The sequence below is a fragment of the Lethenteron reissneri genome, chromosome 61 (assembly GCF_015708825.2).
Source record: "Lethenteron reissneri isolate LAM-NWPU_2019-01 chromosome 61, ASM1570882v1, whole genome shotgun sequence".
Classification (NCBI taxonomy): Eukaryota; Metazoa; Chordata; class Hyperoartia; order Petromyzontiformes; family Petromyzontidae; genus Lethenteron; species Lethenteron reissneri.
The window spans coordinates 7,701,777-7,718,031 of record NC_083839.1 but is presented as its reverse complement, the minus strand read 5'-3'; the positions used below and the strand labels follow the sequence as shown (position 1 = coordinate 7,718,031).

The 16,255-nt window shown below is 47.3% G+C and overlaps 1 protein-coding gene across 1 annotated transcript; it reads left to right on the top strand.

Moving 5' to 3' along the window:
* Nucleotides 1–5,201: 5,201 nt before the first annotated feature.
* LOC133358403 (cytochrome c) lies at nucleotides 5,202–15,986 on the top strand. The gene is made up of 3 exons (XM_061576725.1): nucleotides 5,202–5,354; nucleotides 12,637–12,832; nucleotides 15,494–15,986. Exons 2-3 carry the CDS (start codon nucleotides 12,664–12,666, stop codon nucleotides 15,640–15,642), a joined length of 318 nt encoding a protein of 105 aa, XP_061432709.1. The 5' UTR covers nucleotides 5,202–5,354; nucleotides 12,637–12,663; the 3' UTR covers nucleotides 15,643–15,986.
* Nucleotides 15,987–16,255: the final 269 nt, after the last annotated feature.

Sequence of the window (16,255 nt, the reverse complement as noted above, 5' to 3'; positions counted from 1 at the left end):
AGGAGGAGGGGGTGGGGGTAGGAGGAGGAGGGGGGTGGGACGAGGAGGGGGTGGGGGTAGGAGGAGGAGGGGGTGGGGGTAGGAAGAGGAGGGGGTGGGGGTAGGAGGAGGAGGGGGTGGGGGTAGGAGGAGGAGGGGGTGAGGGTAGGAGGAGGAGGGGGTGGGGGTAGGAGGAGGAGGGGGTGGGGGTAGGAGGGGGTGGGGGTAGGAGGGGGTGGGGGTAGGGGTAGGAGGGGGTGGGGGTAGGAGGGGGTGGGGGTAGGAGGGGGTGGGGGTAGGAGGAGGAGGGGGTGGGGGGTAGGAGGGGGTGGGGGTAGGAGGGGGTGGGGGTAGGGGTAGGAGGGGGTGGGGGTAGGAGAAGGAGGGGGTGGGGGTAGGAGGAGGAGGGGGTGGGGGTAGGAGAAGGAGGGGGTGGGGGTAGGAGGAGGAGGGGGTGGGGGTAGGAGGAGGAGGGGGTGGGGGTAGGAGGGGGTGGGGGTAGGAGTAGGAGGGGGTGGGGGTAGGTAACAAATGACTTTGTATCATTAACCCCGATGTATGTATCAACATTGTACACGTGTTGTTTCCGCTTTGGCAGCGTGTGCAGGTGAGGGTCTACCTCCACGTGTTTCTGCTTCGGATCCACGTGTGCAGGTGAGGCCTGCCCGCACGTGTTTCTGCTTCGGCAGCGCGCTCGCTCCCCAGGCGACGTCTGGCAGCGTGCCTCGTGCGCCGGAATGTGGCCGATGCACATTCCCAAATCCCTCGGCGGTCGCGAGGATGTTTGGGTTCATAATGGTTGCGTCAAGAGATACCGCCGACTGCCGCTGAGAAGCTGGGTTTAAACACCGTACAGAGCAGGCGTTACCACGCAGATTGCCAAAATATTAAACAAACACAAGATCCAGGTCCGATTCAGTGCAGTACAACAAATCCGTGATCTAATCCCATCTGTGAAGGATGTCATTCCTGACTTGCCATATCCGGGAGTCTACAAACGAAGTTGCTCCTGTGGTGATTGTTACATTGGGGAAACGAAACGTCATGTCTCGGGCCGTGTTCGCGAGCACAAGGCAGATCTGAAACACGGCAGGACTAATTCATCCGCCGTGGCTGACCATTGCTATAACGCCGTGGGCTCTCATATTTTTTTTCCGAGACCAAGGCGCTCTGCAAACCTTCTGGCTACTATCAAAGGTTTGTTCATGAAGCCATCCAGATATATACACATGGACATAACTTCAACCGAGAAGATGGATACAAATTGAGCAATCATTGGAAGGATGTTATTAACCAGGTAAAGCATGAAATACTTTATGGTTGTTCCATCATATTTACCGGCCACTCGTCTATTTTTAAATCCTTTATATTAAGTTCGCTTGCTTGTGTAATGGGTTCAATTTAGGCGCACACACTTCTTGGGAGGCAACACTCATTTATTAATTAACACAACGTTTACTCAACAGTTACTCTTACTCTACACAGAGGGTGGTGACCACCGACCTACACTAGCTAACACACAATTGTATTTTAGTCTCTCTCCAGCGTGACCCAGCCAGGTGGCTGCTGGCAGTCCGCTCACTGTAGGTCTTCTCTTCTGGCATGTTCACGAGGTGTCTTCATTCTTCTCAGGAACAGCCCTGCTCTGCCTTCACACCACCCTTATATCTCGTCTCTCTGGCGTGGCCGGCTCCGCCCAGGCCACGCCTCCCTTCCCAGGCCACGCCTCACTTCCCAGGCCACGCCTCACTTCCCCCACCTCTGGGAAGGTCCGGATCCCTCCAGCACGTGACCCCCCAGGCACCCCCTTGGGGCCCCCAGCCCTCGTACGGGCCAACACAGTAGTGACCGTTCTGTCACTACACTTGCTTAGGACCGTGCAAATCTTTCGGTCGTATTTTAACCCCCTTCCCGTGATCCAATCGAGCTGACATTTTGCACACAGACTCGTTGTACGTGACAATTTATTTTCGTGAAAAACATTTTTCCTAAATTTTACACTGTTTATGGAATTTTTTAAAAAATATTTAATTACCAATTGCTTAATGCTGCCAGACAATCATCTGACCCATAGGTGGCAGCCATCTCAAGCCAGAGGACGAGAGGACTCGAGCCGCCCCGATGCCACGCATATAAAGGATTTATAGTGAAAAACTTTGTTTTTACGGGTTAATTTTTTCCGAGTTAATTGCATCCCTAGCGTTTGGCATTGCTGCTGCATTGGGGTTGTTGGCTTTATTGGAACTGTATAACCTCTTACCACGGTATCTCTCTCCCACTCCAACAAAAATCTTCTTGCTGTGGGTTTCCCACCTGATGACGATTGTGTTGCGATCGAAACGTCGTGATTTAATTTATTTTATACCGACGTGACTTTACAGTATAGTAGGAGAGCCTTTCGCGACCAATATCACCCACAGGACATGGGTTTTTTGGGGGTTACATCGCGTAAATATGAAAATTAATTTTATTAATATTTCTATTTTATAAATATAATTCATATTTACGCGATCTAACCAGTCCAGGCCTCCCGTCTATTTCATATGGGGTTTACAATGGCTGTGTCACAAACGCTGACACGGTGCTGCATACATGTCAAGCCATGCGGGTTACTCCGTATTCTTGTACAGCAGGGAAATTGAGTCTTCAGGTCCATACGGCGTACAGCCGTTTCAATGCGGGCGTTTCGATTCATAAGGGCACTGGGTGAGCAATAAAGTCTGAATTGGTCTAGAATGAGGTAGGCGCACTGATAAAGGGTTGAAGGGTATGTTACAGTCAAGATCCTGGATTTTAAAAATCAGAAACGGTGCGTGTATGTGGGTCCTGGGCCTCCCCTAGGTTGACTCAGCCTCAAAGCAGTACCTGATGTGTAAACATCGCCACTAGGGAGACAAAGGCAACCGGGCGTGGTGTTGGCCACCCACCCCCTCGTGTGCCGTGCCGGCCTTTATACGTGCTCGCTAACAGCACTTGCCCCTAAAGCCTATTAGGGCTATACGGGGGATCTTTGTCTTTGTCTCTCCCCGTGGGTTCACAATGACCGTGTCAGAAGAGGCAGTGCACGTGACGTGCGGTCACATCCACCCCACTGGCTGGACTCCTGGAAATGAGAATGGGTAACTCAGCTGATGCGGGCATTGCGTAAGCGGGGCCACAGCTTTACCGCGTCACAGCCGACTGCTTTCCAGGGGTGACCTCTGACGGAACGACCTTGGGGGAGTGGGGGGTGAAGTGGTGGCGGTGATTGGGGGGTGATGGGGGGGGTGTTGGGTCGGTTCGCGCCGCTCGTATTGAGGGCACAGCGGCCAGACGGAATACAACACGTTGAATATGTTCTCCATAGCCACCACTCTGAATACAGTCACCACTCTGAATACAGTCACCACTCTGAATACAGTCACCACTCTGAATACAGTCACCACTCTGAATACAGTCACCACTCTGAATACAGTCACCACACTGAATACAGTCACCACACTGAATACAATCATCACACTGAATACAGTCACCACTCTGAATACAGTCACCACTCTGAATACAGTCATCACACTGAATACAGTCACCACTCTGAATACAGTCACCACACTGAATACAGTCATCACTCTGAATACAGTCACCACTCTGAATACAGTCACCACTCTGAATAGTCACCACTCTGAATACAGTCACCACACTGAATACAGTCATCACACTGAATACAGTCACCACTCTGAATACAGTCACCACTCTGAATACAGTCACCACACTGAATACAGTCACCACTCTGAATACAGTCATCACACTGAATATAGTCACCACTCTGAATACAGTCACCACACTGAATACAGTCACCACACTGAATACAGTCATCACACTGAATACAGTCACCACTCTGAATACAGTCACCACTCTGAATACAGTCACCACTCTGAATACAGTCACCACACTGAATACAGTCACCACACTGAATACAATCATCACACTGAATACAGTCACCACTCTGAATACAGTCACCACTCTGAATACAGTCATCACACTGAATACAGTCACCACTCTGAATACAGTCACCACACTGAATACAGTCATCACTCTGAATACAGTCACCACTCTGAATACAGTCACCACTCTGAATAGTCACCACTCTGAATACAGTCACCACACTGAATACAGTCATCACACTGAATACAGTCACCACTCTGAATACAGTCACCACTCTGAATACAGTCACCACACTGAATACAGTCACCACTCTGAATACAGTCATCACACTGAATATAGTCACCACTCTGAATACAGTCACCACACTGAATACAGTCACCACACTGAATACAGTCATCACACTGAATACAGTCACCACTCTGAATACAGTCACCACTCTGAATACAGTCACCACTCTGAATACAGTCACCACACTGAATACAGTCATCACACTGAATACAGTCACCACTCTGAATACAGTCACCACTCTGAATACAGTCACCACACTGAATACAGTCACCACACTGAATACAGTCACCACTCTGAATACAGTCACCACTCTGAATACAGTCACCACTCTGAATACAGTCACCACACTGAATACAGTCACCACACTGAATACAGTCACCACTCTGAATACAGTCACCACTCTGAATACAGTCACCACTCTGAATACAGTCACCACACTGAATACAGTCACCACACTGAATACAGTCATCACACTGAATACAGTCACCACTCTGAATACAGTCACCACTCTGAATACAGTCACCACACTGAATACAGTCATCACACTGAATACAGTCACCACTCTGAATACAGTCACCACTCTGAATACAGTCACCACACTGAATACAGTCACCACACTGAATACAGTCACCACTCTGAATACAGTCACCACTCTGAATACAGTCACCACACTGAATACAGTCACCACACTGAATACAGGCACCACGCTGCGGTCTGTGAGACATTGGAGTCAAAGGTCAACGGCCCACCCCCTCCCACGTGGCGCTCGCCGGCTCGTACGGTGACGTCACCAACCGAACACACTTCCGGTCACGTACGCTCGTCACGAGACCGGAAATTGTCTGGGGGCGGGAAGAAAAGGGGAGGGGAAGACGCTTTAACAAATAAAATTAAACATGAATCGCACGCAAGTAAAATATAAATTAACGCCATTAAAAATACACGGATTAAATCGTACGAAGCGAGTTACTGTGTTGTTTAAATTAATAAACATGACCTCTCAATAAAAAATATATACAATTGAGAAGCTAAAAAAACCTCGCGCGTCACGTCCGGTCTGACGTCACGTGCCGTCACGTCCGGCCTGACGTCACTCGCCGGCATCCGCGTCTGACCTTCGCGGAGTTCACAGAGCGCGAGAGGCCGGCGGCACGTGCAGCAGCTGAGTGAGTTCCCGCGCTTTTCTCTCCACCACCACCACCACACACATTGATGCCGCATATTGACGTGAATCACCTCACGAGAGTCACGTTAAAGCGACGACAACGCGTCCGTCCGGCAGCGACCGTTTTTTTTTAAAGATGAAAATCGCCTCAGGCTCACGGCGAGGTCGTCTAGCGGCGTCTCGGTGACGAAGATTCGCGGGTTCAGTCGATGTGTTGAGTAAATTGTTGATTTTTGTTACAATTAACTTGTTGCGTTGTGTTCGTTTCTACGTGTGCCATGTCAGGGTTGGTTATTTAAACGTTGTGGTGGAGGCTCGGGCATTCATGGAGTTCTAAAGTGTCGCCGTCTCCCGTCGCGGGAATGTGGAATTTCCAGTCGCTGGCTTCGGTTCGGGCCGCTTCCTCCCCATTCTCAAGCGAGTGTGGGGGAAAACTTAGGTGTTAAAAACTTAAAAAAGTAGCTTTAACAAAGTCACGAGTGGTCATTGTCTGGCGAGAGTCGTTATATCGGTTATGGTCGAGGTTGTAATTGTTGGTGAGTCGTAATGTTCCGTGATGATTGGCCTCTGTCACGTGAATGTGGAATTTCCACGGTTGGCTGAGGAGAGGGGCTTTAAACGTATTGATTACCGCCTGCTATGTTTCTTTGTGTTTTTTCTTAAATCTAGATCTTCGTGTTAAGTCAACAGTTTGGCATTGTTCGGAATCTTCAAATGTTCTCCAGCATTGGAATGTGGAATTTCCAATTCATCGCCGATCGCTTTTAAACGGGTTACTAGCGCATCCTCACGTTCACTTGAGCAGTATCGGTGATGGACTGATTGTGCGCGGTTAAAGATGGTCATGATGGAGTTATGGTACTTGGTCCGGCCACGGGAACGTGTAGTTTAGTTATTACTACAGGGACGGGGTGGGGAGGGGGGGTCGTAAACGGGTCATGAGCGCGTTTCCAAACTCATTGGAGAGGGGAAACTACTTTGACTTCTTCTTGGTTCTTTCGGTAAAGTCACGTAAAAGTCAAAATAAAATAATATATTATGTTTTATTTTTATTATTTTATTACTTCCCTTCTACGTGACTTTACCGAAAGAACCAAGAAGATGAATCCCTGCAGTCACGAAAGCTTTAAATCGAAATCTACTTTGACTTGTTTGACTTTGAGGGCAGTCGTCAAGTGATTGTCCGATTTGATGGCTGGCTCTTGTCATAGGAACGTGGAATTTCCACCACATGGCTCAGGTTTGTAAACGGGAACATCGGCGTCGTCCCCATGCTCAGTTGAGTGGGAAAGCTTTTGACTTCTGTGTCCTATTTGACTTTGTTAAGGTCACCCTGCAATCGGCAACTGCTTGTCGTGGCAACGACACTTTTGTGAGCCTTGGAGGAGGACATTTCCAATCTATATTGGGCTCTTGCTATGGAATGTGCAATTGCCACTATTAGGGCATTATCATCAGCAGCAACCATGGTCAATCCACTGCTAGATGAAGGCTCCCCACAAGACATCACCCACGATGTTAGAATATTCTACCAGTCACCGGCACTTGGGTTGATTTCACCGCTCCGTCTGTGCCCTTTTTTGAACGAGAAACGGACTTCTCATAAAGCTGTGACCTTTTCTTTGACTTTGGGAAAAGCTTGGGTTTGGCCATTGCTCCTTAACAACTTTTCGATTTAAAGCTTTCGTGACTGCAGGGATTCATCTTCTTGGTTCTTTCGGTAGTCACGTAGAAGGGAAATAATAAAAAAATACGTGACTTTACCGACTTTACCAAAAGAACCAAGAAGACTTAACAACTTTGTTTCGTCAGTGAATGTCCATGTAACTACCGGACTGACCGCTCCTCTGCCATAGGTATGCATAACTTTCAAGCACTTCGCCGGGCATTTAAATAGGACTATTAATACTTCCCGAGTTATGGGTTGAGTAAGCAGGCTCATATTATTTTGAAATCATAAAATGTTTGTACCGGTATATAATGCGTAATTTTAAAGTGTTCCTCTTTAAATAACGATTTAAATATTTTGTGACTGCAGGGATTCATATTATTGGTTCTTTTGGTAAAGTCACGTAGAAGGGAAATAATAAAATAATACAAATCAAACATAATAAAGTTCTTCACCTGAGGACGGCTGCTTGCGTTGTGGCCGAAATGTCGTGAGAATGTTATTTTATGATGTTTTATTTGTATTATTTTATTATTTCCCTTCTCCGTGACTTTACCGAAAGAACCAAGAATATGTCCCTCTTTACTCACTTGGACAATGTGGCAGCACTAAGTGAAATCCAGTCTGTTGGTCAACTCAGCCCATCACAATCACCATCCCCACCACAGTGAAGATAAAACAAGTGGCTACTTTGTGGGAAGTCAACGGTGGCCGACCTCATGGGCCGATTATTGGCACCTCGTCCTGGGAATGTGTCATTTCCTCCAGTGGCTCTAGACCACCAATTGGAGGTGGCACACCCACACCCCCAGTGCTGTGGGGGACACAAGTTTGACATTGACGTGACACTTCAGCGGCGTGTTACGTTGTTACTGTGTTCTGTCATTTTTGGCCCGGGTCCATGAGTTGAAGGTTGTACATACGTTCTTTCTCTCTCTGTCGGCCCCTTCATTTCTTTTGGGTACAACTTTTCGCCAGTAGTATTATCATTCTTTTAACCGAGGCGATGCCTGCCTAATTGGCTCCAAACACTTTGGAATTAGTGAGGGATTCATCGAGAGCCATTTGACGGATGATAAGGTTAATACTTGAGGTTAGTAACCTTTGGTGTGGAACGCTTCACCTCAGTGTAGTTTTATTTCCCTGCCTTTGAGAAGAGTGACCCACATCGGAAGTTGTCTTCTATTGTAAGGTAAACACCTTGGCTTGTTTAATTTGCTAATTACACCAGTCATATTTAAAGATTTGCTTAATTAGCCGGTTGATGCTATTGGGAGTTTTAATGTATGGACCGGGTTGTGTGTGTCTGTGTGCGTGCACTTTGGCATGATGGGTGTTAGTTAATCTCAGGGTGGGTTGATGTCCAATGTAGAAGGTTGTATGCAAAGATAAACGTAGATAGACATATTTTTAAGAATACACAAGCACATATAGGCATAAATACCAACACGCATTTGGCTTATTTAACCAAAATGTGTATAAATCGAGTCACTTAATCTGTTGTGGAAAATATTTTCATTCACGGATTATCGTTCCCGATTATAACTGCGATTGAATGGAAATCAATCGACAGCTTATTGCAAATTGGGTATATGATTGAACGTGGTTTAGTCCATAGGGGTTTCTGTACGGATCTATTTAAACAAATCTTCTAAGTTCAATGCCTGTACCACAGCGGCCATTCCTTCTCTGGTACTGATACCTTTGAGGTTTTCGAGAGAGATTCTCATCGCGACAAAACGTGGCGGAAGTGGCTGTGAGTCAGAACATTTTGAGAATGTATTAGTCATCTTGACGATTAGATTCGCACCCCTATTATAGGAATGCAGAATTTCCACCGCTGCCTCGTCATGGCTTCCTAAGGAGATGAGCACCAGAGGTCGCAAACGGGTTTTGATTCCTTACCCGTACCCGGCCGCACCAGGGTCGCAAATGGGTACCCGTACCCGACTGGGTACGGGTACCCGTTCCCTACCCGTACCCTACCCGAAATGAGTGACAAACGGTTACTCACCAGTGACTCACGGCCTACCCGTACCCGTGCCCGGCCGCATCAGGGTCGCAAACGGGTACCCGTACCCGGGTAACAGGTAGGGTACGGGTATCGGGTACCGGGTACCCGATTGCGACCTCTGATGAGCACTCTAACGTGGTTCATTCACGAGAGAATGCACTTGGATTTGGTTTTAATTCCCAGCCTTTTGCCCTTTGCCAATCCACTGCTGGATGAAGGCCTCACCCATACTGTGGGGGTCGTTTACTATGCTGGCCAATACTGATTGGTTTGGACCAGTTCAGATATCACTTGCAACTGATGTTACCCGTGACTGGGAATCAAACTAAGGTTGGCGACTTCAGAGTGCATAACGCAAACCTTAATTCGGAGCTTAAAGGTAACTATTGGATAATCCAGGAGTCGGTGCCAATTTCACCCCTGTAGGCTGGGACAATAGCCAATTCAAATCGGAGCTTACTCCTTATTTGGATGTTACTCAAAGTTGGAATCTGTGTAAATGAACGCAAAAAATGCTACCGCTCTGGGCTTACGATCATTCGATTCGGAATGGGACTCGGGAGTTACAAATTCCAAATCAATTTCAACATCTTCATTGTAATTAAACCCAAGTTAATCTGTTTGTTTCATACAGGGCTCCTTGTAGAATTAAGGTGAACTTAACTCAAAGTATCAGTGGTGTTTTCTGTAATAAAATTAGTATTTGGAACAGAGCACTACTGTAGGAATCAAAGGGATGGAGTGGCAGAGCAATGGAAAGCACACCCGCGCTCGATGAAGCCCCGTGAACTGAGTTCAATTCCCTGGCCACGGCTAACATCAGTGGCGAGTGATACGTGAACTTGTCTTGGGGCTGTTTCACAAACCTGGTTACGGAAATCCCATGAGGCCATCATCCAACAGTAGAGAGACAGTTGAAACATATATATAGTTTTAAAGTTCTGCACTTGTGTTGGAAATTCCACATTTCCATGAAAGGCATGACGTTATCCATCGGACAACTACTGTCAAATTTCTAAAAAGTGGAGACTTCGTTTAATCAACGCCAGAGGGATGACAATGCCATTCCCATTGCTCCTAAGTAGACTTACAATGGTGATACTGTGTGTATAACACGTACGTTGTCTGGACCAATATCCATAATAGAGGTTTTTGGGTTAGATCTTGTGTAAATATAAATGTGTCGTTAAACCCGCCACCACCCGACAGCCAATTACTACGGTTTGTCACGTAAACGTTACTAGTACAGCACACCGGTGTGCTGGAGAGTAAACCCACAACATTTACAATTCGAGTACGACGTTTCGTCAGTAATTACAACTAGCATTATCAGGCAGACACATTTATATGTACGCGATATAACCCAAACACCTCTAATGGACTGATGTATCGTAAGAGATAAGGTCTGCATAATATCGTCGTATCCTGATTATCGTGCAGGCATACTTTGCACTTTCGTCTGGTTCGTCTGGACGAATGTGTAAGCAGAGCCTTTATTTAGCTTGAAAATGTATTTTGACCGGTGAAAAACATACATGCAAGTAACAGTAATCAAAAAAATAAGGACAGTATGAATACTGTTACACGTGTTTTATAATCACGAAAATAACTAGGAAAACTAGTATTATACTCTTATCACAAACATAACTATGAATTGTTTACAGTATAATCACAGAAATAAGTACGTTATTAATAATATATGAATAAACACAAATATAAGAGATGCTCACTGAACGACTTCTATTCAAAGACTGAACTAAAAAGATGGTGCGTGGCGCGAACGTCGTAGAAGGTTTGGGATGAAATGGGATGTGGACGAAATTTGAAATGTGGTGATAATTGAAAACGGCCGAAAGAGCGAAGTGACGAAAGTCAAGGTATCCCTGTAGCTCATTTTGTCGAAAAACATTTAATTTCTTGACAAATTATTTATTCAATGACAAACACAATAGTTACGTAACCCATGAAGTTAGTGCTTCAAAAAATAGTGTTCCAACAATTATTTACACTGGTAATATAATCATTGATTTATAAATTCTTGTGATAATTATTTAATGAGTGATTGTGTAACCCACAGCATGGTCTGGCATATGAAGAGTAACTGCAGTTACATAGAGTTGCTTTTAAATCTGTAGAATTACATAGAGATCCATAGAGTTAATTCTAGATTTGAAGCTTTCGTGACTGCAAGGATTCATATTCTTAGGTTTTTTCGGTAAAGTCACGTAGGTAAAACATCAAAATTAATAAAAATAAAATAAAATAAAGATCACGACGTTTCGGAGGCAACACAAGTCTCCGTCATCAGGTGGGACCGTCACAGCCAGATTAGCTGCATCAAGTGACGCTAATCTGGCTGTGATGGTCCCACCTGATGACGGAGACTTGTGTTGCCTCCGAAACGTCGTGATCTTTATTTTATTTAATTTTTATTAATTTTGATGTTTTACGTACATGACTTTACCGAAAAAACCTAAGAATATGAATCCATAGAGTTACACTGAGATGAATAGACTGAGCTGGTAAGGCCCGTTAAAATGAGCAGCTCTTTTACAAGGACGACCACAGCCTAGGACGGTTTGCAGCCACGGCAGGTACAGGACATTTCACGGAGGCAATGTGCAAAGAACATTAAGCAAAAAAAATTACTTGCACGAAACCCAGATCCAACTGCAAACAGGATAAACAGTAACTAGTGCTTAAGTGCAATTCACACATACAGGACCCTACCATTGAACCCTCCCCGGTTTCAACCTTCCACGCCGCCAATGATCGACCATCAGCCGAATCGGGACCGGGCCGTGTGGCCGATGCGTCCACCCGATGCACAAATGGCGCGTCAAAGATTCGGCAGCCTGCGAGTGCGGTCACGAATCCCAAACCAACGACCACGTCTTAAACACTCCACCGCGATGCTGTCTTCACTCCTTTAAAGGAGTGGACAGCAAATTGAGTGGATAACGAATCACAATTTACATCTTTGATCTGCTGCTATTCATCCATACGAAAGAAAAAGTAAGAACAGTGCCAACAATCCCGTCATAGACGTATGTGAATAAACCGGACGCACAGTCTCGGACATAACGACGAAGCACATGACCTGCTGAGCACAATTCCAGAGTTCTGGGGTAATTGCCCCGCCGTAAGAAGTTACATCGCACTGTGACGTGGCCCAAGCGGCAGCACGTCCATTGCCACTTGTTTCTCCAGGCAGGCAGCCCACGTCGATACTCACTGGCATGTTGACCGTAAACGTACGTCGCCTTCGTAGGGTGCGTCAAAGGATCCCGCGAGGGCATTCAATCCAGATTTGCAAAAAAAAAGTACTCTTAATTGACTTAATTTTGAAAACGCGCAGCAATCTTCTTCCCCTGACTGCCAGAGACGAACGCCCGCTTGCAGGCTCAGGTGCCGAGTCACCTTTTTGTTGCACAGGGTCACCGGGGATGCCCGTTCAGATGTTTGATATAAGATGCCAGCCTATTTTGGCGTGCAAAGCACTGTTGAGGTGCCGCGCGCCATGATATGCGTGCGTTCAATCAATGACAAATTATTATTACAAAACCCTCTACCGCTTTTCACCCCCTGACCCCGCACCAGATCAGTTGTGTGGAGACAGCAGTGGAGATGGGTGACGTGGAAAAGGGCAAGAAGGTGTTCGTGCAGAAGTGCTCCCAGTGCCACACGGTGGAGAGCGCCGGCAAGCACAAGACAGGCCCCAACCTGTCGGGTCTGTTTGGCCGCAAGACCGGCCAGGCCCCGGGCTTCAGCTACACTGACGCCAACAAGTCCAAGGGTGGGTGCGGCCAAGTGCACGCACGCACACGTACTGTTATTGTTGTCACTATGTATTTACGTGAGTGTGTGTGCAGCGCGTCAGCAAAAGCACTGTAAGTGTAATGGGGAGCGGTGGAGCGGTAGAGCAGTGGTTAGCGCGCTGCGCTACGAACCCGGCTACCCGGGTTCGATTCTCGCTCACGGCTAACACCAGTGGCGATTATCTAAACCGGTCCTGGGCCTCCTCTAGGATGAGTCGGCCGGAAATGAGTACCTGGTGCAGTGTGTCAACATCGCCACTCGGGAGACAAAGGCGGCCGGGAGTGGTGCTGGCCACCCACCCCCTTGTGTGCCGTGCCTGCCTTCATAGGAACTCGCAAACACCGCTTCTTCCAACAGTCTGTTCAGGCTATACGGGGGGATCTTTGTCTTTGTGTGTCAAGTGTTTTGTCTATGGTGTGTGTCCGTGTGTGCGTACGAGTGTGTTTGGGGAGCGGTAGTCACCACTTGGTGACTTCTCGCCAGTTAACGCAAGAAACGCCAGCAGCAGCAGCAGCCGCTGTTGTGTAATTTTAAGCGAAACCGTTTCCCCCACGAATTCCAATGTGGAATTTCCACCACTGGCTCCGAATTAGCAGTGGGCATAGATAAGCAGCGCCCAACACTCATTAAAGCACTTTGGGCGGGGATGGACTCCGTGGCTTCCGAGAAAGATCGGGGTCGATTTAAAAAGGCAAAACGCCATGGGACTGGTTTTCCTTGGAATTAAACACAGGTCGGCACACGCACCGTGTAAGTGTATAATGACCCTCCACAGTGAACAAATGTGTCCCCTCCCTGACCTGGATGAATGGTGTGGGGAAGGACCCAGAGGGCAGTTAAATAAAGAATGTAAAGCCAAGCTGTTTTTTAACAGCAGCAGCTACATGCTAATTCGACCATTAGCATTTCACTCCACCATGCTCTCACTTTCCAGTGGTACCCCCACCCCCCATCACTGGAATGTAGAATTTCCACCAACACCATAAAAGTGGATGTTACCCCATCGCTTGTTTGAGCCAGGCAGACAGCAGTGATAATAATTAGTAATATAAATATGTTGCAGCCCTTGGTCCAGCGTTGGAACTCCTCCAGGAACTTTGAGAACATTCAGTTCCCGAAGAAGAAGTTCCCACCACTTGGAGTGGAACGTCGGAGATGGTGCTGATCAACGCGCGGTGCAACCCAAAAACACATTGCAGAGCAACAGAGCAGCACAACCGCGACAACTTATGCCGTTTCATGACTCAAAGTGGTGTTATTTAGGTAACATCTGCCTTGCATCCCAAGATCTGCGCAGTGCCGTAACATCTGCTGCTGCTGGTACTGACTGTGCCATCCCGGCTAATCATAGACAAGAGGGCGTCTCAAAGTCATAAGCGCCTGCTGGTTGAAGCCTCGGCCCGGTTATGTTGGTAACTCTATCGCTACGGAGTCCTGCTCCCGTCACTGAAATGCCACGAACCGCTTGGCCCCAGCTATTTAAGGCTGCAAGGGTTGCCTCACGTTCCTGGCATCGGTTTGCATTTGCCCCTGTGTGTGTCTGCCACTGTGTGTGTGTGTGTCTTTGTGTTCAGGCTATACGGGGGTCGTTGTTGTCTTTGTGTGCGTGGCATTGTTGTTACGAGGCGCCTTATAAACGATTATGTTGTCATGCCGTGCTTTGGTGGCTGTCTCTTTCTCACTGTGTGCCATGATGTTCGTTCTTCAAGATGTCAGCGGTGCCCTCTTCCATTTCGCTTTGTCCATATTTACTCAAGAACTTTGCGTTAGATACTCCCAGTTGCCATCCATGTGTGGCTTTGTGCATGCCTGTCATTCAGCACTGTGGAGGGGAGGGGTTGGTGGATAACTCACAAAATCGTGAAATGTCAACCATTTTCTAACCTTGTCGAAAACACCCAATTGGTGTTTTTACATTAGAGGTAATTCTAAAACATTGACACCTGGTTGTACAGGTGTCGAAGTAGTGATAGATGGTGATGACATGAGGCAGTCTTTATACAGCAGTGGATCTATAATGGATGATGATGAAACTACTTTTTTAAAACGAGTCTACCTCAGCAGTACATAAATATGTCGTGCACTGAGGCTGCAGTTTTTTTGTAATGAAAAATAATTTGGGGAAGGATTTGGGAATCGGTATTTAATTAAATGTGTACATTTTTTGCAACCACCTTTAGTTTCAACCTGCATTTGTATTTTTATTGTTACATGATACTAGTGTATTTTTCTGCAGACTAAAATGGGATTTTAAACAACTGATATCACTGGACAATATTTTATTGGTTTAGAATAATATTTTATTTTGTTTCACTCCCAACATAGTAGGTTGGGATTTTTTTGTTGTATCATACGTTTCCACAAAACCTGACAGTCCACTGGTTCTCTCCATGTTGGGTGGCACTCATCCATTAGCAACCCTGTGGTACTAGTGGAATTCCACATCCCCAAGGCACGACAACTAGCTGACTTCCCAAAAGTATTGCTGCCACATAGCTCGTCAGTCCCAAAGCGGTTATGGTGACGACGACGACGATAAATGATGTGCGTGCCAACACCCGAGCGGGACTCGAACCTTGGACTTTGCGATCGCGAACCGAGCTCTCTAAACCGTTTCCCCTCGTCCCCGGCGGCGCAGGCATCGTGTGGAACGAAGAAACCCTCTTCGTGTACCTGGAAAACCCGAAGAAGTACATCCCGGGCACCAAGATGATCTTCGCCGGCATCAAGAAGGAGGGCGAGAGGAAGGACCTCATCGCCTACCTCAAGAAGTCGACCTCGGAGTAGACGGACGGGCACACATCCAGAAGAACTCGGCCGGCAAAAACACGCGGCAAGGGTGATGGCGACCGCGTGTGCGCCCCGTATTTATTTCCAGTCCCCCGTCCAATTTCATTTTCAGCCGAGCGGAGTTGCCTTGCACACTTCTCGGGCAGCTCCGCACGCGCGCGCACGTGCAGCTTTGGAGTTTCCGCCTCGCACAGAGAGGGAGGGAGAGAGCGGGCGATTAGTCGTCTTTGTTGGTAGTTACGGTTCTCCTGTGGAATGTCGCCGGCTCTGAGCCGTTGTGTGTGTGGGGTTGGGGAACTTTTAATGTGAATGGCGAATAAAAGCAAAACCCGTACAAACTCGCAGCTGGGTGCACATGTTTTGTTTGTTGTGACACCGTATTTTTGGAATTTTTTTTTTATAACACATTCCTGCGGAGGGAGCTGGTAGGAACGTTGGGTTGCTCGGTCAATGGTCAGGGTCAACGGCGGCGTGGTGTATTCCTGCAAATATGGCCGACTGTGAGGGCGGGCACAAGCCGGTGTGAGTAGGTTAAACGTTGACTTTTATAAGGGCACCACGGGGTGACCAGCCCCTCCCCACCCAGCCCCTCCCCACCCAGCCCCTCCCT